Source organism: Dasypus novemcinctus, chromosome 10, assembly GCF_030445035.2.
Source record: "Dasypus novemcinctus isolate mDasNov1 chromosome 10, mDasNov1.1.hap2, whole genome shotgun sequence".
NCBI classification, from domain to species: Eukaryota; Metazoa; Chordata; class Mammalia; order Cingulata; family Dasypodidae; genus Dasypus; species Dasypus novemcinctus.
The window spans coordinates 44,313,231-44,335,463 of NC_080682.1; the positions used below are offsets into that span (position 1 = coordinate 44,313,231).

The 22,233-nt window shown below is 44.0% G+C and overlaps 1 protein-coding gene and 1 long non-coding RNA gene across 12 annotated transcripts in view; one reads left to right on the forward strand and one right to left on the reverse strand.

Moving 5' to 3' along the window:
- The first annotated feature begins 1,310 nt into the window (after window positions 1–1,310).
- Window positions 1,311–7,610, forward strand: LOC139439817 (uncharacterized). Its single transcript, XR_011649910.1, has 2 exons — window positions 1,311–1,955; window positions 4,122–7,610. It is a non-coding gene; the product is annotated as an uncharacterized lncRNA (long non-coding RNA).
- Window positions 2,128–22,233, reverse strand: part of ATG13 (autophagy related 13) — a 47,391-nt gene continuing 27,285 nt past the window's right edge. For 4 of the 11 annotated variants that reach the window (XM_004457913.5, XM_004457914.5, XM_058306271.2 and 1 more), the window contains 12 exons: window positions 19,303–19,343; window positions 18,483–18,579; window positions 18,040–18,138; window positions 16,531–16,624; window positions 13,406–13,504; window positions 12,534–12,644; window positions 11,976–12,112; window positions 7,829–7,943; window positions 7,172–7,249; window positions 6,859–6,975; window positions 6,136–6,264; window positions 2,128–4,420 (listed from right to left, as the gene is read on the reverse strand). In XM_004457913.5, the coding sequence (XP_004457970.1) occupies window positions 4,343–4,420; window positions 6,136–6,264; window positions 6,859–6,975; window positions 7,172–7,249; window positions 7,829–7,943; window positions 11,976–12,112; window positions 12,534–12,644; window positions 13,406–13,504; window positions 16,531–16,624; window positions 18,040–18,138; window positions 18,483–18,579; window positions 19,303–19,343 (1,195 nt within the window). In that variant the 3' untranslated portion in view covers window positions 2,128–4,342. The remainder of the gene's footprint in view (window positions 4,421–6,135; window positions 6,265–6,858; window positions 6,976–7,171; window positions 7,250–7,828; window positions 7,944–11,975; window positions 12,113–12,533; window positions 12,645–13,405; window positions 13,505–16,530; window positions 16,625–18,039; window positions 18,139–18,482; window positions 18,580–19,302; window positions 19,344–22,233) is intronic. The other 7 variants (XM_058306274.2, XM_004457915.5, XM_058306276.2 and 4 more) reach the window with 2 other exon arrangements.

The window sequence follows — 22,233 nt, forward strand, 5'->3', positions numbered from 1 at the left end:
CCTCTTCTGCTCCCAACTGGAAGGTGCCAGAAGCTCAGAGGGATCTTAGCATCATCTAAGGTAGGCAAGGGGGAGAGATGGAATGAACTGCAGTAGATGACAGTATTGGCTCTGAAGTCAGCCTAGGGTTTGAATCCTGGCTCCCATCATTCATCAGTTCTACTGGTAATGGGAATATAATTGACCCCACTTCTGAGACTGTTTCCCCCTCTGAAAATGGTTCTTCTGAGGATCAGAAATAATGTAATACATAACCCAGAGTGCTCAGTGGTAACTAGAATGCCATTTTACAGATGAATGATGGGATGGTCTCACCCTCCTGTGCAGTCAGGATCGGAACTCTCACCTCTGCGATTCATCTCTCCCTGCCCTTCAGCGAGGCTGGTTTGACCTGTCACTTAGTCACATGGAGGCTATGAAAGATCCAGCTTTTTTTTCCTCTTTGGAGCAGGTTTTGCTTTGCTTTAAAAATGGCTTGTCACTGGGAAGTAGGAGGACAGAATTTCACAATATTTATTTAAATTGGCACAAGCAGCTCTCTGCTGCTTGCCTGCTAATCACAACCAGGAGACTATGTGGTGGCCTCAGAGTCTGGGCCTGTATTTTTTTTCCCCCTCATGGCTTGCTTGGGCCCAGGGAGCTGGGTCAGAGCCACAGGATCAAGCAGTGTTGTTAAGATGTGGTTATAAACACTAGCATTTGGGCTCCAGAAACTTAGTGCCATTGTGTAACTGTGGCCTTTATCCAGGTAAATAAAAAAAATAAGGCACTGAAGGCCTCCTCTCTCTCATTGACTCTGCTCAGCTTTAAACTGGGTGGCTGCTGGGAGCAGAGGCAGAGTGACCCAGGGAAACAAGCAAGATAGGGAAAGGAGAGGCAGAGAGCTGTTTTCTTGGCTTGGGCACCGGGCAGGACTGCTGGGGAGTGTTGCCTTAGCAACAGCAGGTCCCTGGTGGTGGGAGTATAGGGAGATGCTTTAAAGGGGTAGGACACCATTGTTGGACATGGGACAACTGAACACTTTGCTTTTTGAGAGACCTCAATTGAAGGAGAGGAGGGGATCCCAGGGCTATCTTTCTACCATTTCTTACCCAAGGCTTGGGGCAATCTGTCTTGGCTAACTTCATGGCCAGAGATCAGCTCTAAGCTGACTCTCTTGGCCTTATAGCTGGGAAGAGGGTCACAAGCATTTACTAACAAACAAGGGCTCCCAGGTACTCTTATTGGCATGAATAGGCTGGCCCTACTCTTCAGCCCCAGGTTTGGGCTGAATTTAGTTTTCTAACCCACCTTTTTTTCTGGTCCTGCAGCCTGGCTTCAGCCTTATGAGAGGCAACCCAGACAGCAGGTGCTCAGCTCTTCTGCCTCAAGTACCTCATTTGGCTCCCTGACCCTGGATCCACCTTCAGCTCCCTCTTTCCACCTCAGGTCACGGACTAGGACGCTGTAGCTGGCTTTGCCAGGGCTGAGATGCACATAGCAAAAGCCCTCAGGAGGCCAGACAGAAATAATTCCTGTAGAGCTCCTCCAGCTTTCCTGTCTCCATGGAGACCAAGACCACCCCAGTGCCCTGGCTGAAACCGGCAAAACAAACTTGCACGAGTCTTTGACTTCCTGTTACTTCACTCAACTCTTCTCTGGTTTGCTCAGCCACAACTCCTTACACTAGATCAGTGAGCGGATCCCGGACAGCTTGGGGAGCCCCAAACTCCCTGCTGCACCTTCTGCTGGAAGCATGGCAGAACTCTACCAGTTGCCTTTCCGTCTGAGCTGAAGGCCATTTCTAGGTTGGGCATGAGGTGTGTTCTGTAGGGAGAATGTAGCGCTGATAAGAACGCCTGACATTTTATGGAGATTCTATATACACAATCTCACTGAATAGTCACGTACAAGAACCTGAAGTAAGAACCTGAAGCTCTAAAAGATTTCCTCACCAGCCCAAGGCTGCAAAGCTGGTAAGTGGCTGAGCCCGACGACACAAAATAGCCCTGCCTGTCTCCAAAGCCTTTTAGTGCTTCCTATGGCACCCCTCTTCCCTTTCCGTGTAGCTGTCAGTGACACAGATTTGCAGAGAAGTGAGGAGTGGGCTAGGTTTTCAGACAACTTGCAGGACAGGAGGCTATAAAGTACAGAAAAAAAGTTTATTGGGAATCTTGAATACATTTTAATATTCAGTATTTCCAAACAGCTAGGATGGAGAAGGGACTCTGCCCTGAAGACAAATGACTGGTCCCAGCCCTGTTCCAGGGATGCTACAGGAGTCAGTTGAGGGCTCATACCTTTTATTGTATATGGTTGAGAGGCAACGGCCAGCTCTGATGGGGTCCTGGAAAAAGGCTGCTGCCAGCAGAGGCCAACAATAGGAGACAAAGAGGACTGTTCCAGATAACAGCAAGGTGCTATCAATAATTTAGCAACCTTTGCCCTTCTCAGTGCTGGGGCCTTGAGGATAAATCAAGCAGGCCATGGGTGTGGCTACCACAGACAAGTGCTTTAGCCCAAAGGTAGGATGGCCAGCTGGCCACCACTGCTGGGAAGAACATTTCTTTGTGGCAGCAGAATGCATGCACAGGGCAGGGCACAGCCTAAGCCCAGACAGCATTAGAGCCCACCTCAGCCCTCAGACGTCAGTCAGCTGTGTAGGTAGGAACACTGTCACATGCAGTTTACGAACAAGCACTCGAGAGTCACTGCTCCATGTAAGAAGAGCTGCTGCCAGCGAATAGTGGGCCAGGAGCAATCGGGCAGGCCTAATTTTCCCTGGTCAGGGCTACCACCTGGGCTGGGAGAGGACAAAGGGTAGATGAGTGAGGCTAGGCTCTTGACTTATTCAAATAACAATACCTGAAGGATTAAGTCAAGCATCTGCCCAGCTTTGGTTTCTCAACAAAGGAACCAATCTAACTAGCAAACCCCAGGGTAGTAAATAAGCCCTGGGGTTAAAGGGAGGTAGGGGGCCAGGTCCAAGCAAAAGGAGGAAAAGATCCACAACCCGGCGTCAAGGATGAGGAACAAGTTTACCAGCAGCAGAAGTCCCTGGGCCTTCCCCCAAGCCGGGGTGGGGGGGGGGGGTGGGGGTGGGGGGGGGGTGGGGGGGGGTGGGGACACACACCTGCTTCCAGGCATTATATGTAGCACAGCTCTAGGGAGTCATCACATTTAGTACCCAAGACATCCTGGGCTGCCAAAACGGAGTCAGTCACTCTGTAGAAGCTGTGAAGACTCTCACCAGGAATATGTAGGTGTCCAACATATGTAAAGCCTGTTGTCAGTTCAAATGTGGTAATTCTGGAAGGTTACTTTGCCCTCAGCCAGCCCTATTCTTGGATCTGCCTTGTGTATTATGGCAAGAAGGATCCTCAAAGCAGCAATCTGGATTCTGAGGAACCTCCACAAAAGGAGGCCCCTGCCCCAGAGAGAGGCCCTCCACCTTCCTTAAGTGAAAAATCTAAGTTCAAACATAGCTTCTCTAGAAAATATGATTTCTCTGAAAGTAATAAATATTCACTGTATTCTATAACTGAGGAGCAGCATGGGGGAGGAGGGGAAGAAGAGGAGAGGAAAAGAGAAGAACCTTTGCTATGACTCCCATGGCAGAATCCTAGAGAGACAGATTTCTGTTTTCATTTCCCATATGGCTGAGGAACTAAGTACAAGGAGCCTCCAGGGCTGCTCAGGCCCTCTGGTACAGGATGGGCTGGTATAATCTTCAGTGAAGGGTATGGGGATGACTGGTTTTCAAGTTCTCATCATGGGCAGGGAGGCCTGTCATATTGCTAAGTACCGGCACAGGGGGGCTGAGAGAGGGAAAGAGACAGGGAGAGAAAGAGGAAGAAGACACCAGAAACTGAAGGCAACAACACAGAGCCTAAAGGACTCTTTCCTTCTTCCTGGCACCGTTTCCTTCCTCTTTCTGACTCCACACCAGTCTCTGGGCCACCAGCAGGAATGTCAAATGGATGATGGTAATAGCAAGCAAGTGACCAGCTGCAGGGCAGACCTCGGGCACGGGGGCAGCAGGCGGAATGGGACAATGGCCGTTGTGAAGCATTTTCAGTCGGTGTAAGCAGATGGTCCTGCTGAGGGTCCTTTGGTTACAAAGTGTTTTTCCATCTCCACAGCCAGAGGGTGAGGCCTCTCAAATGCTACTACTGGACTTGACTGCTGCCATGGAATCTCCAGGAGATGCATGAGCAGGGACTTCTGGGTCCCCCAAGGGGGAAACCATCCTCCCCTCCACCTGGCTTGTAGCAGGATAGGGATGGGAGCTGCTGATGAATGGGAGGATGTCTCCTGGGACCACAAAAAAGGGGATGCTGCTGGTACTCAAGGACACCAACTTTTACTGCAGGGTTTCTACAAAGGCATCAAATTCTCTGACATTCTTCTCGTGCACAGCCAGCTTCTCTGGTAATGAGTCCTGTACCGGAAGGAAAGAGAAAAGCTGCTTATCATGTAGGGCCTTGAAGAGGCAGCCAGCCCAGTCACCCAGAGCTGAGAAAGGGAGTGAGACACAAAATCAGCTCAGCAATGCTGGGCTGGGAAAGAAGGGAGAATGCAGGGTAGTTGAGTAGGCCCTGGGACAGTGAGGTTATGTCCACCACTGTTTTGTGGCAGCTGGAAGAACAGCCTAGGGAATCCAAGTGAGCCACACACTAGATGAGAAAGAAAAGGAACAAGCCCATATCAGGATGGGCTTGAAATTAAACACACAACATCCTTGGCACAGATTAGACTGACACTAGAATTAAAGGGCAAGCTAAGAGCTCTACATATTAAAGAAAGATTGTGAAAGTTTTCTTCACACACTTTGCTGTGAATCAGAATCCCCTGGGGTCAAGTGAACATGGCAAGTGAACACTCCCAAGAGATTCTGACTCAGCAGGTCTGTGATAAGGCCTGGGAATCTGTAGCTTTAAACAAGCTGGGAAGAGGGTGGGTTAGAGCAGTTGGAAAATGACTTTAAAAAGGAGAGAAGCATAGAAAACAGAACTGCAGAGTAAGTTTAAGACACTGGATTGTTTACTACTGAGCTAAGGCAGCCCATTAATAATATTTTTCAAGTATCAGTTATCAAGAAAAGATAGATCCTGATAAGGTGGTCTGTTTCCACTGAGGAATAAACAAACATAAATTACATCTGAAGAGTTTAACCATTACTGGAAGTGAGGCTTAAACATGGGCGCAAGGTCCTTGGAACAGGTTGGAGGCTCTCCTTCCTCAGAACTTGGAAAATGGCCCATACATATGTGACAGCCAATTTTGGTTTGGGTGCAGTTGCCTGAGGTAGGAGGGAGGCCCCAGTAACCAGTTAGCACACTGGTTGTGGCACTATTTTGAGGGTGTTCAGACCCCACTACCTTCCAAGTGCAATTCAAATGAGTGGCAGGTGAGTTAGTGGTTAAAAGCCTCAATTCAAGGGCCAGACTCTCTGGGACCAAAGCCTTCTTCTGTCTGATTCTATGGACCTTGGGCAAGTTATTTAACCATAGTTCCTCATGTATTAACTGGTGAAAGTAAGAAAACCTACCTCCTCTTAGGCATGTCGAGGATTCCCATAAAGTACTTAGTGGCCTTGACATTTGGTGGCGTAAGGCACCCTGGGGTTTGCAGCTCTTCTGCCCCTTCAGAGGCAGGAAATAAGAAATACCCTCAACAGGGATGTGGTAATTACGGTTAGCATCAGGACATCTGGCTAAACATGAGAAGCGCTATCACAGAAAGGATGGGACTGCTAATACTCAGGACTTTACATTCTTTTCTGCCCTGAGCCATTGGCATCTGTCTGGCAAGACTAATCACGTGAATGTGAGGAGCTGTTGGAATAGCTTGGCTTAGTGGTATCAGCAAGGGGAAGATAAAAGGCTCAGAAATCAGGAGTGTGTCTAAGTAACACTGAGAATGTGCAGAGGAAAGGAGGAACTGAATGCAAGCAAATTCAAGATAATGACTGCCAGGCACAATGCAAATCTCAAATGTGAGAAAAAGATAATGGCTAAAAAGGTATCTCTTGTTACAGGAAGACAGGGGCATGTGGCTAACAGGAAAAAATTGCTAGGCTGTGGAGGAGGCGTGACCATCAGAAGGGGATGGAAGGTCAGAGGATGAGGTCCATTGGAGGAAGAGTTTCCATACCAAGTCCTCAGCCATGGACTGTGCTCCAATGTCAATGGAGAGGCTGCTCAGCTGAGGGGGGTTCTGAAATTCACGATAGAAGGTCCCCAAGTCCATCGGAAGAATGTCGTCTTTAGAAAAAGCTGGTTTCTTTAAAAATAAGAGAGACCCAGTTTAGCCTATTGCCTTAGGCCATGGAGGAAAATCCAGGGGAAGATAAGCTATGAACAAGTTTTATCCTTCTAGAAATTATCAAGGAGAAGGTTCCTCCAGGCTTATCTTAGGGAGGGAAATCTTTACACCTTTCTCTCTAAACCCTGACAACATTCCTCTCCCAGGGCTTAGCTTACATCCCCTTCCTTCAAATGCCTTTCCTTAGCAAAGGGCTATCCATTCCGCATGAGTACGACCAAACCGGATGCTACTGGAAAATCCCTATTTAGAGCTGAATTCCATTAAGAATTTCAGCCAGACAGGACACAAAATGCCTATGGCTCACGGGCCTCCAAAAGTCTTCCCAAACAAGATATCCTGAGTAGGTTCCCCACAGCTGACCCCACACCTGTTCCATCCTTCCTCTGCATCAGCCCATTCATCCTTGTGAAGGAAGTCATGTTTCTAGGAATACTCTGGAAGAAGTTGGTAAGTGCTTTGGCTGCTTCAGGTTTGTTTCTCCTGGTGCAACGAAGGGTGAAGGAAGGTGAGAGCAACTTATGAGGGTGAAGGAAGGTGAGAGCAACTTACGAAGTCGATCATGACAAAGTCATCGTGAGCATTGCCACTGCTGCCCCCGCTGGAGCTGTTAGAGTGCAGGCTGCCTTGGAGTGGAGATTCAGTCTCTGGGGAATCCGGAGGATTCAGCTGTTTTCCAAATAAGGAAGAGTTAGAGGCCAGTTCTGTGAACTGAATGTAAGTTACTGCTAACAATCTGAGGATTTGGTAAGGGACCCAACACTGCCTACTAATCCCAGAACCAAGGAGTGCAGCTGATGTTCTGGGGAGGATTAGTGATTCTGGCAACATCTCACCAGAAACCATTAGTCAATGGTGGGCTCACCATGGGATCAGCATCCTCTAGCTCCAAATTCTTGGGAGCAAACATAGCAAAAGGGATGTCCAAACTGGTCAGGGTCACCTGGAGAGAAACAGGAGAAAAGCATTCAGGCCGCCCTTCTCCCAGCTTATGGGCTGGCTTCCCTTACAGGCTGCCAGAAGCCCCAGGTTTCCAGCAACTTTGTACTCCTAGGTTGATCATGCTGCTTTTCAAATGCCCCCTCCCTCCCTGCCCTCTAGCCCACCCCCACAGCATCAACAGGGGTTAAGTCTTCCAGGGCTCTGGGAATTTGCCTTTGGAAGCTTGAACCACGGTAACTCAGTAGCAACTGTGCTTCACTGGTAGAGCTGAGGAGAAACTTCATGTTTCAAGTAAACCTGAGAGAATGACCTTACAGTACAGTGTTTTTGTATTAAACAATGTCTAGTCTCTCTCTTTCTAAGCAATTTAAAACATCATTGATCAATAGTTTTTAAACTTTTTTCTGGAAGAATGTCACAGGCTATTAATCCTCTACACAGAGAAATTTACACACATCCACACACACAATTTTACATACAATCTTAGCAGTTTCACAGATCCCAGGTTAAGAACCCTGTCTATAGGGCCTCACTCTGAGGCCTTAGAAATTCTCACACATAGCAATAGCAGAAGAATCACCTGGTTGATGGGTTTGTTGACAAAAGCCCCCACTTTCCGGACAAAGACGGTCTCCAAGACATCGTGGGGGGAGGCTTGTCCCTCGCTGCTGTTTGATACGGTTTCAGTATACTCACTACAGAAGAAAGGTAAAATTGGTACTCACTGTCAAAGCACAACAGTGACTACTTGGTTCCCTATAAACCCACCACCTGTGGGGCTGCATCCCAGGGCAGGATTTGGCCCTCTTTGGTCCGCCCACATGGGAGATGGCAATCTGAGGTCTGTCAGCTTGCCTTCTGAGAGCTGACAGCAGAGGACTGTATCTGTTGGAACTAAAACTTATGCACATGTGAAGGGAGCTTAGTGTTATAACTGTGTAAAGCTTATATAAAATTTAACCTGAAATGCCAATGATAAACATCAGTTACCATGCATATGGCAATTACACATAATGGCAAGCAGCTCCCATAAACAACTATAATTTTAATATTAATCTCTTATATGGTCAGTCCCAAGAGTTTTTCTTTTCTTCTTCTTCTTTGTTATCTAAAAATACTGTAAGACCATATGGTTTCCAGGACTTGTAAAATTTAAGCCTTGCCTTACAAGGGACATTGACATTATTCAAAGTCAAGAATCCTAAATTTGACTCCTTAAAGACATCCAGGGATCTCTCTGCTCTTGAAAATTTGTCCAGGCTGAGGGTCTCTGTGCTCTATAGCATATCCATCCCATCATCCCCAAGAGGTCTTTGAATAACACGTTCATTTGGCCACACCCACTCCCTCTTTCCCCAGCCCTTCACAATGACACTGAGTCCTGGATGATGGGGGGGCTCTAGGTGGCAAAAATTGGGCTATAGAGGCTTGATATGGTTATGAATTCCAAAACTAGATACTGGATTATGTTTGTAATCTGGTCTATTACTGGGTGTGACTGAATTATGATTAGGGCTTTGATTGGGCCATGTCATTAGGGTATCAAGTCCCCACCCCTTGGGCTATGTCAGTAGGGCATTGAGTCTTGGTGGATGGGGACTGACAGATAAAAAGCATGGGAAAGGACAGAGTTGCAGCTTTTGATGCTGGAGGTTTTTTTTTTTTTTTAAGATTTATTTATTTATTTCTCTCCCCTCCCCCCGGTTATTTGTTCTCTGTGTCCATTTGTTGCGTCTTCTTCTTTGTCCTCTTCTGTTGTTATCAGCAGCATGGGAATCTGTGTTTCTTTTGGTTGCGTCATCTTGTGTCAGCCCTCCTCCTCCTCCGTGTGTGTGGCGCCACTCCTAGGCAGGCTGCACTTTCTTTTGCGCTGGGTGGCTCTCCTTACCGGGAGCACTCCTTGTGCGTGGGGCTCCCCTACGTGGGGGACACCCCTGTGTGGCACGGCACTCCTTGTGCGCATCAGCACTGCACATGGGTCAGCTCCACACTGGTCAGGGAGGCCCGGGGCTTGAACCGCGGACCTCCCACGTGGTAGACAGACGCCCTAACCACTGGGCTAAGTCTGCTTCCCGGAGTTTTTTTGTGTTTTTTTTTTAGATTTTTTTTTCATTTCTTTCCCCCTTCCCTGCCCCGCCCCCAGTCGTCTGCTCTCTGTGTCCATTTGCTGTGTGTTCTTCTGTGTCCACTTATACTTGTCCAGGAATCTGTGTTTCTTTTTGTTGCATCATCTTACTGCGTCAGCTCTCAGTGTGTGCAGCGCCACTCCTGGGCAGGCTGCACTTTTATCGCACTGGGGTGGCTCTCCTTATGGGGCACGCTCCTTGTGCGTGGGGCTCCCCTACATGGGGGACACCCCTGCGTGACATGGCACTCCTTGCATGCATCAGCACTGCGCATGGGCCAGCTCATCACACGGGCCAGGAGGCCCTGGGTTTGAACCCTGGACCTCCCGTGTGGTAGGCAGATGCTCTATCCATTGAGCCAAATCCGCTTCCTGATGTTGGAGTTTTAATGTTGGAATTTGATGCTGAAGATTAAGCTGGAGCCCCGGGAAGTAAGATCACAGAGGAAAGAGAAGCCAAGTGCAGGAAGAGAGGAACACTAAGCCCAGGAAGCAGCAAGCCCTTGAAAGAAAGGAACCTTGAACTCAGAGAGAAGCAAGACCCTGGAAGGGAGGAACCCAGGAAGCCTGAACCCTCACAGATGTCAGCAGCCATCTTGCTCCAATATATGAAAATAGACTTGGTGAGGGAAGTAACTTATGCTTATTGGCCTGGTATCTGTAAGCTCCTACCCCAAATAAGCACCCTTTATAAAAAACAACCAATTTCTGGTATTTTGCATCATCATCCTTTTGGCTGACTAATACAGTGGCTCATATCAGGGCCGGCCAGACCAGCAGTCACAGCCTTGCTAATGGCCTGGAATAGGAAAGATCCTCTGTCTAAAAACAAGGATCACACAAGTTGGGGAGGACTGGCCAGTCAACATGGCTTCTGGACTTGAGCCAGCAGGGAGGACCAGTAGTGAAGAAAGGCCTGAGAGCTCTTATGACCTGCATTTAAGAATCCCCTACAGAAGGTTTTCTGTCTTTAGCTACTCCTGGACATGGCCCAGTACTCAAGGCTCAGAAAACGAGAGTATAAAATGACTAATGACTCTTACACTGATACCTAACAGAGGGAAGGAGAGATGATGAATGCTTAAGAAGATATGGAAGAAAGAAATCATTTCTCCTAAAGAATGGAATAAAAAATTTTCCCCAAAATTCTTCTTCCACCACCACTCCACCATGGGAATTAAACAAAACAAAACAAAACAAAAAAACCCCAGGAATTTCTATTATCAGAAAGTTGATTTAGGAGATGATGGTGCAATGCAAATTTAATCTCTCTGGGGCTTTCCCACTCCAGGCAGGCTATGCAGGTCAAGACAGCCTTCAGCTTCCCAAGGGAGAACAATGAGTGTAATGGAAAGAAAAGGGCATGGGCTATGGAGTCCAAGGATCTCAGCTTGAGACCTAGCTCTGCCACTCTGTGAGCTATCTGATCTTAAGGCAAATTATTTAACCCTTCTGAGATCCTCTCATCTTTTAAAAGAAGGCAACAGTGGTGATTTTTGAAAGGTGGGATTATAAGAATGTTCACTTTCTCCCTAATTAATGTCTTTGTATTTTGAATTTTACTTCTGTAATCAGAAAAGACAAATATTAAAAAATAACCTATTTTTAATTTGGAAAAATAGCCATTTCCAAAGGCTCTCCATGGGGACTTAAAAAGAATGAAAAAAAAAAATCAATCTCAACTATAACCACAGATATACTGTGACCCCAGACTTCAGGGTTATGGTAAAACATCTTGCTTAAGTCCTCAGGAAACAATGAGGACTGACTCCAAATGAATAAATCTTGGAGTAATAGAAAAACACCTGAAAACCCTTTCGATGGATAAGAGTGACAAGAAGCAAGCCCGGGAAGTGGACTTGGCCCAATGGATAGGGTGTCTGCCTACCACACGGGAGGTCCAAGGTTCAAACCCCGGGACTCCTTGACCCATGTGGAGCTGGCCCATGTGCAGTGCTGATGCGCGCAAGGAGTGCCGTGCCACGCAGGGGTGTCCCCTGAATGTTGTGCCATGCAGGGGTGTCCCCCGTGGAGGGGAGCCCCATGTGCAAAAGAGTGCTTCCCATAAGGAGAGCTGCCCAACGCGAAAGAAAGTGCAGCCTGCCCAAGAATAGCGCCACACACACGAAGAGCTGACACGACAAGATGATGCAACAAACAGAAACACAGATTCCCAGTGCCACTGATAAGGATAGAAAAGGTCACAGAAGAACACATAGCAAATGGACACAGAGAGCAGATAACTGGGGAAGGGAAGGGGAGAGAGAGAGAAAAAAAAAGCAAGCCCCTGTTATTTCCTTTTAGGAGCCAAGCCCTGGGCCAGTTTTCTTATGCACCAGCAGATGCCTAGGTTTCTGAGTCTGGCAACACCACCTCATCTTGGATCCCAACTTCCCTGACTAGGGTGACTCCTGACAAGACTCGGGAATTGAAATTTAATATAAGATTTTATTTGGGAACTTCATTCCATTTTAGGCACAGAGGCAAAACCAGAGCCAATGCTGTAAGCAAATCTTTACTGACACCAAATAAGCACATGTGTGTCCAGGGAGGATAGACCCATGCCAGGCTGAGCATGGGCAGGACCAAGATGTGAACTCACCTGCTAGAAGGGGTAGCAGCACAGTGGGCCCCGTCTGAAGGGGTGTAGGTTGCCAATCTCTCCTGGTCAGCCTGGGTGCCGTGGGCAGGCTGATTGGGAGCAAGGGGTACCCCACCTTCTTTCCCGGGAACCATTAGCTTTGGTGAAAAATGAAAAGATATAGTGAATCATGACAGTGTCAGGCAGGAAGGCACCCTCACATCCTATCATGATGGTATCTGCTTTCAAGCTTTTCTATCACCAATGGTGCCTGCCACCAAGTGGGCTGGAAACTCTGAATCTGTATCCTCTCTTGGACTCAGTTAATGGAAGGCATACATGGTAATAACTATAGAGAGAAAAGGAAAGAGAGGGAAAAAATGCCTGGGAGAGTCTTCTTTCCTTTCTAAAGTTTAAGAGGTCTCTTTCTATCACAGCAAGTCATTTTATCCTCCAAAGTTACTAAAAAGCTTTGCTTCAGGACCCTTAGAATACTGTGGTCTTAAGAGTATTCTAATTGCCTCAGGGCAGGGAAGGTAGCACTTGAAACCCCAAGGTCCTCCCCATCTTTAAAGATACCTGGTGAGGCTGTGTAGCATTTAAGCCAGCAGCAAACACTACTGGATAAGCCAGGTCAGCTGATCCAATGCCCAGGGCAGCAGGTGGATAGGAAAGGCGAGAGCTGGAGAGCTAAGCAAGAGAAAAACAGAAGGGCAGAGGAAAGAAAGAAGAAAAAATAGACAATCCTGGAGTGTAACTAATGATTAAGATCAATAGAGAGATAAGGGATAGATCCCAGCAAGCACCCCCACGGTTCAAGGGGGCCTGATGTAAGGGTTAAAGATAAACCAGGCCATTAACTTTTTAGACAAGAAAACACAAAGACTAGTTTGTACCGACATTGGGATTCCCAGCTCTGGAGCCTCCCAAAGGCTGTGTATAAGTTCCTTGCTGACCTATTTCCCAGGGACTAAGCTATCCACTTTAGTTTCAAGTCCAGCAGATCTGTGAAGCACAAGCCTGGGCAGAAATTAGAGCCAAAGTAATCAGTTTTTCCAAAGGCAATCTATTTTCTCCTTTGTCCTTGAAGTGCCTTTGAAATAGAAGCTTTCTCTAATCACACTCTTCATTACTCCTGAGTATGGGAAGGTTCCTATTTATTTTTTAAAAAGAAAGAATACCAGTCTTTGGCTTGTTTATTTGGAAATAAGATATAAATAACTCCATGTATTTTTCACATCAATGGAAGGAGGAGGGGCAGATGAAAATCCTATTTTGGGGTACTGTGCTTTGGTCGTGTCCTGTTAAATCAAATACCAAGCCTCAAAATAATCCCACACCACACTTGGTGACATTCAGATAACTATACCCTCCATATTTTACTCTATTTACAATTTTTAAATAAAAAGATGCCAACTGATAATAACCCCTTCTTCCCATTATGGACTCACTTGATGGGAAAAGGCCAGTCCTGCCATGGGAACCCTCAGGGTGTCCGTCACCACAGGAGTAGGGGTCTGAAAATGTGCCTTTGTGACAGTAAACACACACTATGCACAGATATACATAGAGACAGGAGAAACAAGAAGAAAAAAGAAAACAAGAGGGACTTGAGAAAGAAGTGAAAAAACTCTGGGAGAGCAGTAGTAATAGAAGCTGAAATGGTTGATGGTACCTCAGGAGTGGAGCAGGGAGAAAGTTGCATGTATGTTTTCCCAAAAGGACAACTTGGAAAGGGCTACAGATATGATGCTTATCTGAGAATGCTCCACTGCATGCCAGTCTCCCTGACGAGTAGGTTGGAAACAATGCTGAGTCAAGCTGGTATTACTTGGCAAAACAGAGAAACCTGAACCAGGCATTAGTCTGTCAGTCAAAAAAGGGTGGGAGGAAGTTAGGGAACAGCTTCCAATAGGGAAGGCCTCAGAGTGTGCTGAAGATGAATGAGGATGCTGAGGTTATAATGTTAGACTGAAAGCCATTTTTTTGGGGAAAAAGAATCTGTGGAGACAGGTTTAATAGTTGACAGTTGCTGGCTGGAAGTTTAAATAACGCAGATACACATCATCTCAGGGAAAGTGAGTGGGTGAGTAGGTGTGTCTCTGCGTGTGTTCCTATAGGTGTGAGAGAACCTGATAGCGTAAAAGCAACTGGGGCACTTTCAAAACCCTTATATTTCAAAGCTAATAACAGGCATGAAAATTATTCCGGGTCTTGCTATTCCATCTTTAAATTTCAATTAGCTAATTAAAGTTTAGAAATGAGGGTATGCAGAACCTTAGGTAACAGAAGTAGATTCACAGTCACACTATTTCTTGACACAGCTCTGTGCCCAAATGACACAACGATCCAATGAATCTTATTTTGTTGGCAAAACAAATAACATCACATTAACTGCATTTACTGGACTCTAATAATATCTCAAAGAAAAGTTGCTGAATTGAGCAATTACGTAGGTCCCTGGATTAAGCCAAGGAATTAACTATTTCAATATTAACAGGAATGAGAAGACCTGGCTGAAAGGGACCTGGCAATTAGTTAAATGAAGGGCAAAGCATTATCTCTCTCTCTTACTACCATCATGGTTCAAAATGATGAGAACCTTGCACCAGCCATGATCAGAAGTACTCAGGGAGCAATGCCATTTAGAGGGCTCACCCATGGGGTGTGAAGTATTGATAAGATCTTGGCACGATCTGGTTTTAAACTGTGATAAGACACCACAGGCAACAACATCATGAGGAAGATCTGTTCTCCTTACATGGGCCAACAAACTTTCATGTAAACATCAGGTCTATTACTTAACTTTGCAATTTACTTTTGGGGTCGTATTTCTACTATATCAGAGAGAGAAGCAAACTGATTTATTAAGGTACAGCTTCCCCATCTCTCATATCTTTGAAGTTACAACTTTATTTAAATAATTTACGAATATCACTTGTAAAACAAAATAAACCTTTTAGTGAACTTTAAATTTGACCTATCCAATTTTGATTACCTGAAAAATAACCTATTCTCATTAATGTGCACGAGTAAGAAAGTGGGTTTTGTCTTGTTTTGGTCAGTACTGTTCTATGCCAATAAGCATACCAGAGGCTCCCCCTTCTTTTCAGCAATGATGCATTATAGGGAGGAGGCAAAAAACACCCTTCCCAACTTCCCAAAACCCAACTTCAGAACAATGACTTCTATAACCCTGTACCAACCAGGACAATAGAAGTAACAATGATCTGAGGATGTTGCAATGTCATTCACAAAATTAATCATGTGATTAATTCCTGCTTTTGAAATTGAGTAGAACCATAATTTTAATTCTATGTCTCCTAAACAACCCAGGATGGGGAAAAAAAAATTTTTAAGTTTTCTTAATTTAAAAAAATTAGGGAAAAAAAAGAATAAAATATAAAATGAAATAAAAAATTTAAAAAAGAATAAAAAACAAATAAACATTATGCTGGGAAGTGGCTGTGGCTCAAGCAACTGAGCTCCCGTTTACCATATGGAGCACCGGGGTCTGAACCCCAGGACCTCCTGGTAAAGAAAAAAAGTAAAAAGGTGTCCCAGACTTGCACAGCGAAGTGCAGGTCCCCATGCTTCGCGGAGAGGCACAGGCCCACACGTGGCGAAGCAATGCACCAAAAAGACAATGACGCAACCAGATAGAAAAAAAAGCAACAAAACATTAGGAAAAAAACCCTTATGACTAGCTTATTAATTTGTTGGGTCCCCAAAATAAGATGGTGAAAGGGATAATCTTTAGTTAGTTTAAAGGAAAGTGGAACTTACTTACTTAGTTTAAAGGAAAGTGGAACCTAGAAGAAACTATCTAATGTGAAAACCAAAGAGGAAGGAATATTGGAGATGATGGGCAGGTAGGGCAGGGGTCTGGATGCAATGAGGCAGAAGATGAATGACTTAGAAAGGTAATGTGCCCTAAAATTCAGTCAGCTATCAAAAATGACTTCTTATACAAAGCAGTCTCAGCACCATCTGCCTTATGCAGCAAGACCATAAAGAAGCTTGGGAAACTGAGAACACTGGAGCCTGTATTTTACTAAAACTAGGTTTGAAACTGAAGATTGAATCACGTTAATGAGTAAAAATGTTCAGATAGAGAGTACAAATAGGTAGAAATCTGGAGTCAACTATTAAGAAAAAAGATACTACTGACTTTTTACTGGCATATTATGCTAAATAGCCATTGGCTCTTTTTGGGTCGCTTCCATTATTAGGAATCAAATTTCCTACTTCAAAAGGGCAGAAGATACTCAATTAATAGGTGAAGGTTAGAGTACCTACCTAGTGTCAGAATGCACTTAGAAATCTGTGACTAATTTTCCAAGGAATCTTAAGATTCCTTAGAAATAAGGTAAAGGTTACATGTAATCCTGTAGGTTAAGAATGGTTACAGACTAGAAACACTGCATACTGGAAACTGCCCCCCCCACACACATAACCCCTTCAACACACTCACCAGCACCACTATAAAGTAGTGTACTCAAATTCTGACACCATTTCATTGGGCCCATTTATGTACAAAATAACTACCACCACCCCAGAACCTGTTTCCTCCTACCTGGGATGGAGGGGATGTGGAAAAAGAGGTGGTACACACTTCCTGAGAGTCTTCCACAGATGGATATGTTACTCCAGTGTCCTCACCAGCAGTTCTATAGTGAGAGAAAAGAAATAGTGAGTTTTATGGTGATGGCAATGTCAGAAAGGACACAAAGGGAGGTTAGATAGGGATAGAGGTTGTGATAAGAGTTGTTTCAGGCATTTGAGGGTAAGAGAATCTATGCCAAAACGGAAAAGTCAAAAACAGAGAACTGAAAATACCTCCTTGCAGAGTTCATAGCAGCAAGAGAGGCATGTTGAGCCATTTCAAGACATTTCTAGGAGAGCAGTATCTAGGCATTTGTTTGTGTCTTATCTAACCTATGATCTGAGAGAGAGTTATCTTAAACCTAGTTAGTTTTGAGGCCACACCCAGGTTTTCCAAGAACTCAGTAACAGACACTCAATGAAACAAAAGTCTAAAGCCTAAAGACAAACCTATGCAACTTTAGAAGTCTATCACACAATGGCAGTGCCCTTCCTAATACACAACTAATTCAACTTCCAGAGAACTGTTTTGTGGGATATAGACCTGGAGATATTTTATTCTGATGTATAACTAAAATGTACCAGATGGCAACCTGAAAAACATTTCATTTGCCAAAGACATTTCACAAATTACTGCCATTCCCATAACCCCTAAGTAACCTGGCTCCTGGGAATAGACAAATACTATTTCAAGATCTAAAATATCTGTTATAGGTTGAATTGTGTCCCCCAAAAAGATGTGTTGACGTCTTAACGCCTGGTACCTGTGAACGTGACCTTATTTGGAAACAGGGTCATTGCAGGTGCAATTAATTAAAATGAGGTCAAACCAGAGGAGGGTAGCCCTTAATCCAATATGATTAGGATTGATGTATATGACTTATAAGAAGGATACAAGAAAAAAATAAAATAAAATCAAGAAAACAAACAAAAATAAAGTTATAGTTTGGATATTTTAAAAAAAGAAAAGAAAAGAAGGGTACAAGAGACACAGACATGGAGGAGAAGGTCATGTGACACCTGGGGCAGAGACTGAAGTGCTGTAGCACCAAGTCAAGGAATACCTAAGATTGGCAGCAAATACCAGAAGCTACAGGAGGCAAGGAAAGATTCTCCCCTATAGGTTTTCAGAAGGAGTATCGTCTGTCTGACACTTTGATTTTGGAGTTCTAGCCTTCAGAATCATGAGACAATAAATTTCTGTTGTTTTAAGCCACCTGTTTGGTACTTTGTTATAGCAGCCCTAGGAAATTAATACAATGTCTAAGAATTTTCTGAGACATTCTTTATATCCCAAGTCTTGAAGCACCTAACAAATAGTAGCTACAAGGGAAGGTAGCCACTCCATTTCTCTCCACAAGGGGTCTCCATCAGTGCCCTCTGCCCACCTGTGAGTCTGATAAAAGTGCTCTATTTGCCCATGCAAGGTGGATGCTTTTGCCAAGCTGTAGTTTGGGAGAGCATCTCTCATAGTCCTCACCTGTAATTGCAGGGGTGCATGGGCGAGGAACTGGGATAGGGACGATCCACAAAGTGATCAATGATAATCCCCATGATAGGTGGGGTCCTCTCAAATTGCCTGCAATGCAATAAGCAGATTACAGGTATTTGTTAGAATGTCTTTCCAGTCGTTCCCCTCAAGTCCTCAAGGGCCCTTCATTTTATATCCTTTGTTAGGCGCTATCAGAGCCTTAACTACTACACCCCGAAACATAAACCATTAACTCTACTTTCTGGACAAATTGGCTCTGGGACACTCACATTTTCTAATCTGGCAACTATGCTCTCTCTCTTTATTTTTATCCTTCTAAAATTGATTTAACCAATAGCAAAGGTGAAATGTAGACTTAGACTTGGATTTTGGGGGAAAAAAACTTTACCGTCTTTGGAAGAGGTCTTTTGGATTGCAAGGAGATTCCTTACCTGGTGGACATGAATGCTAAATTTATTCTGTAAGCACAAGAAAGAGTGATGGTTCCCACAGGGGTGCCCACTGTCCCAACACGAACTGTTTGGAAGCCTAGAAGAAGAAATCAATTATAATTTTTTCCCTGAGAGAACAGTGACCCTGCCTCCAGTCTGCCTTTCCCTGAATCATTCAGCATACTCTCCAATCTCTGGCATTACCCACCTACGACTTTGAGTATAGCAGCCTCAAGTTCTTCTCTCTCTCCATCTACATAGTATTTTTTTCTCTCAGTTCATTCTTTATTGACCCCAATATTGGCAGTATTCTATTTCTCGATGAAACTACTTTCAAAGAGGCATAATGAATAACGAACTCTGCCCTGATGTGCCACATGCCCAAGGAGACAGAGATGGGGCACTCAGAATCTATCAGACAAACACCTCAATTTATGATGTGGTCACACTCCCTCTCATGCTGCCACCCCAGAACTAAATATAGGAAGAGTCTGGGCCTTGCAGATAACACTTTCAACAAAGTTTTTCTGATTTTCTTGGTTTTGTTTCCAATTTTTCAAAATTGTTGGTGCTCATAGGAAATTAGCAGCCAATTATATAAAATAAGTAAAGTAGGCAGTTGTACAAAAAAGAACTTTTAGGAAAACTATTTGGTTATCTCTGGCAGCTCCTTAGATGACTTACCTACCTTGTCTTTTCCTTTTTTGTATATACATATCAAGATTACAAACTACATATTATAACAGGTAGCAACTAAGCTCATCTCTGAGGTCAGGAGAGCTCTTACCACTACAAATGTTTTTTCAACCTTGATTCATACCTTCTCCCAAGCCATTCAGCTGAACTTCCCCAAAATATATCCTGTAATGAAGAAAGAAAAAAAAAGTTACCTGATTCTTTATTCTAAGGGCCTCTATGGCCAAACCACTTGGAAACAAAAACATAACAAAACAAAACAAAACAAACCTCTGTTCCACATTTGCATGAACATCTCTCCTGGTGGAACAAAAAAGCTACTAACTACTTTGACTAAGCTGCAGGCAGGGAGATGTATATAGAAGGGTTGGTTAAAAAATGAGGAAAAGAATAATTAAGCAGAAACAATTTAAACTTCTTCCTCCTGTTCCTACAATTTGTGTGTGTTTTATTTATTTATTTATTTTTATTTTTAATGTTACACTAAAAACTATGAGGTCCCTACATACCTCCCCACCCCGCTGGAATGTGTTTTAAAAGAATATCTACTGGGAAGTGGATGTGGCTCAAGCAGTTGGGTGCCTGTCTACCACATGGGAGGTACCAGGTTCAGTTCTCAGTGCCTCCTAAAGAAGATGAGCAAGACAGTGAGCTGATGTGATGGGCTGGTGCAGCGAGCTGATGCAATGAGATGACACAATAAGGAGACAACAAGCACGGCACAGATGTGGCTCAAGCAATCAGGCCACCTCACTCCCACATGGGAAGTTCTGGGTTCAGTTCCCAGTGCCTCCTAAAAAGAAGATAAACAGACACAGAGAACACACAACAAACAAGAGAGAGAGCGCAGACGCTGAGCACAAACAATGAGGGTGGGGGGAGGGAATAAATAAATAAAACAAATCCTTTTTTAAAAAGTGTATCTATTGGGAAATATAAAAATATAGACACAAAATTGGCAAAGAGATCTGGGACTGGTATGAAAAGGTATTAGATGTTAAGGAGTGCACCTCAGTTATGGGGAGGCCTCCATGCTTGTCACAAGTTGTTCCAAAGTAAATGGGTTAAAAAATTAGAAAACCTTTTCCACCAAGGAACAGTTAACTGGGTGAGACTATTCTAAAAATATAAAGATATGAATGTAGCAGAACCTTCCCAAAGTCTTCCGGGCCAGTCTATATTATCAAAACATTTAAGATGTATTTTTATATTTTTCAGGTAATTTTGTTAAAAATTAAACACAGGGAAGTGGCTGCAGCTCAATCAGTTGGGCTCCCGTCTACCATATGAGAGGCCCTGTGGGTTTGCGTCCCAGGGCATCTTTGTGAAGGCAGGCTCGCCCACACACCGCGAAGAGCCGACTCAGCAAGGTGACGCAATAAAAAGTAAAAAACAAACACAGGCAAACGTGCAGGGAATGGACGCAGTGAGCAAAAACAACAAGCAAGCCACAAGTGGGGGAAAGAAATAAAAATAAATATACAAACACACACACAGCGAATGGACACAGAGAGCAGACAGAATGCAAGCTGCAGGGAGGAATTAAAAAAAAAAAAAAAAGAAACACCATACCTGGGTTTATTTAATAAAATATACAGCCCTATGGTTAGATGTTACAAACAAGAGAAGGATAAATCTGACAATCTTAGGACTCACAGATTACAGTCTGGTATGGCAGAAAAGAAATGTTATAGGCGGCGGACTTGGCCCAGTGGTTAGGGCGTCCGTCTACCACATGGGAGGTGCGCGGTTCAAATCCTGGGCCTCCTTGACCCGTGTGGAGCTGGCCCATGTGCAGTACTGATGCGCGCAAGGAGTGCCCTGCCACACAGGGGTGTCCCCTGTGTAGGGGAGCCCCACATGCAAGAAGTGCACCCCGTAAGGAGAGCCACCTAGTGCGAAAGAAAGTGTAGTCTGCCCAGGAATGGTGCTGCACACATGGAGAGCTGACACAAGATGATGCAACAAAAAGAAAAACAGATTCCTGTGCTGCTGACAACAACAGAAGCGGACAAAGAAGACGCAGCAAAATAGACACAGAGAAGAGACAACTGGGGTGGGGGTGGGAGGGGAGAGAAATAAATAATCTTAAAAAAAAAAAAAGAAATGTTATAAATATCTCACATATGTTCATGAAAGCATGAAGTAGGGTCAGCAAACTTTTTTGTTTTTAAGTAACAGTGAATATTTTAGGTTTGCAGGCCATAGTGTGTCTCGACTATTCAACTTAGTATGCTGATCCCTGCCAAATATATAGGAATGATGTTGAACAAGTCTTGCAACAGAGGAATCCTGCTAGAAGACCTTTAATAAAGAACTGACATTTCATCAGTTCACTGATCATTTGAATAATGGGAAAGTGCTTAAAATAACCTAATTAAGTTAAACTTTTTCTTTTTTTAAATTTTTAAAAATTAATTAATTATATATTTATTAGCATTTGCTTGCTATACTTTGTTTACACCATTCTAGTGTGAAGCAAAAGTTTTCTTCACAGATAGCAGATAATGAAACTTAATATCAGTCTTGATTTACAATGGGACATAGAACGAGTTGATTTTTTTTGTTTTTGTGTTTTTTTTTTTACAGTATAATTTTGTTGGGACAAGATCACAAAAGGAAAAAGAATGATGACGCAGCTTAAAAAAAAGCCTATTCTTCAAAGGTATAAGGCTATACTATTAACCAGCTAACAGTAATATAAAAAGAAAAAAGAAAAAAGAGTCAACTCTGCCTCTGAGATCATCTGCCCCTCTTGGTTTAAGCCATCTGCATCCAAAACTACTCCCAACTGATAAATATACAGTGAGCAATACTATGTTAATCCAGTAAGACAGAATAAAGGAAGATTTGAAAAAAGGAACATGCTTGGCGTTGCTAGAATATTGCTACAAAAGTTAAAGGATGACTTGATAATTATTCTCATGTACTGAAGTGTTTAAATGAACCAGTTAAATCTCTCTTCCTTAGTCCCTCCACCCTACTACAGAATTCTTGTTCCATACACATAAGCCTCTTGTTCTAAAACCAATGGTTCAACACTAATATAAAAGAA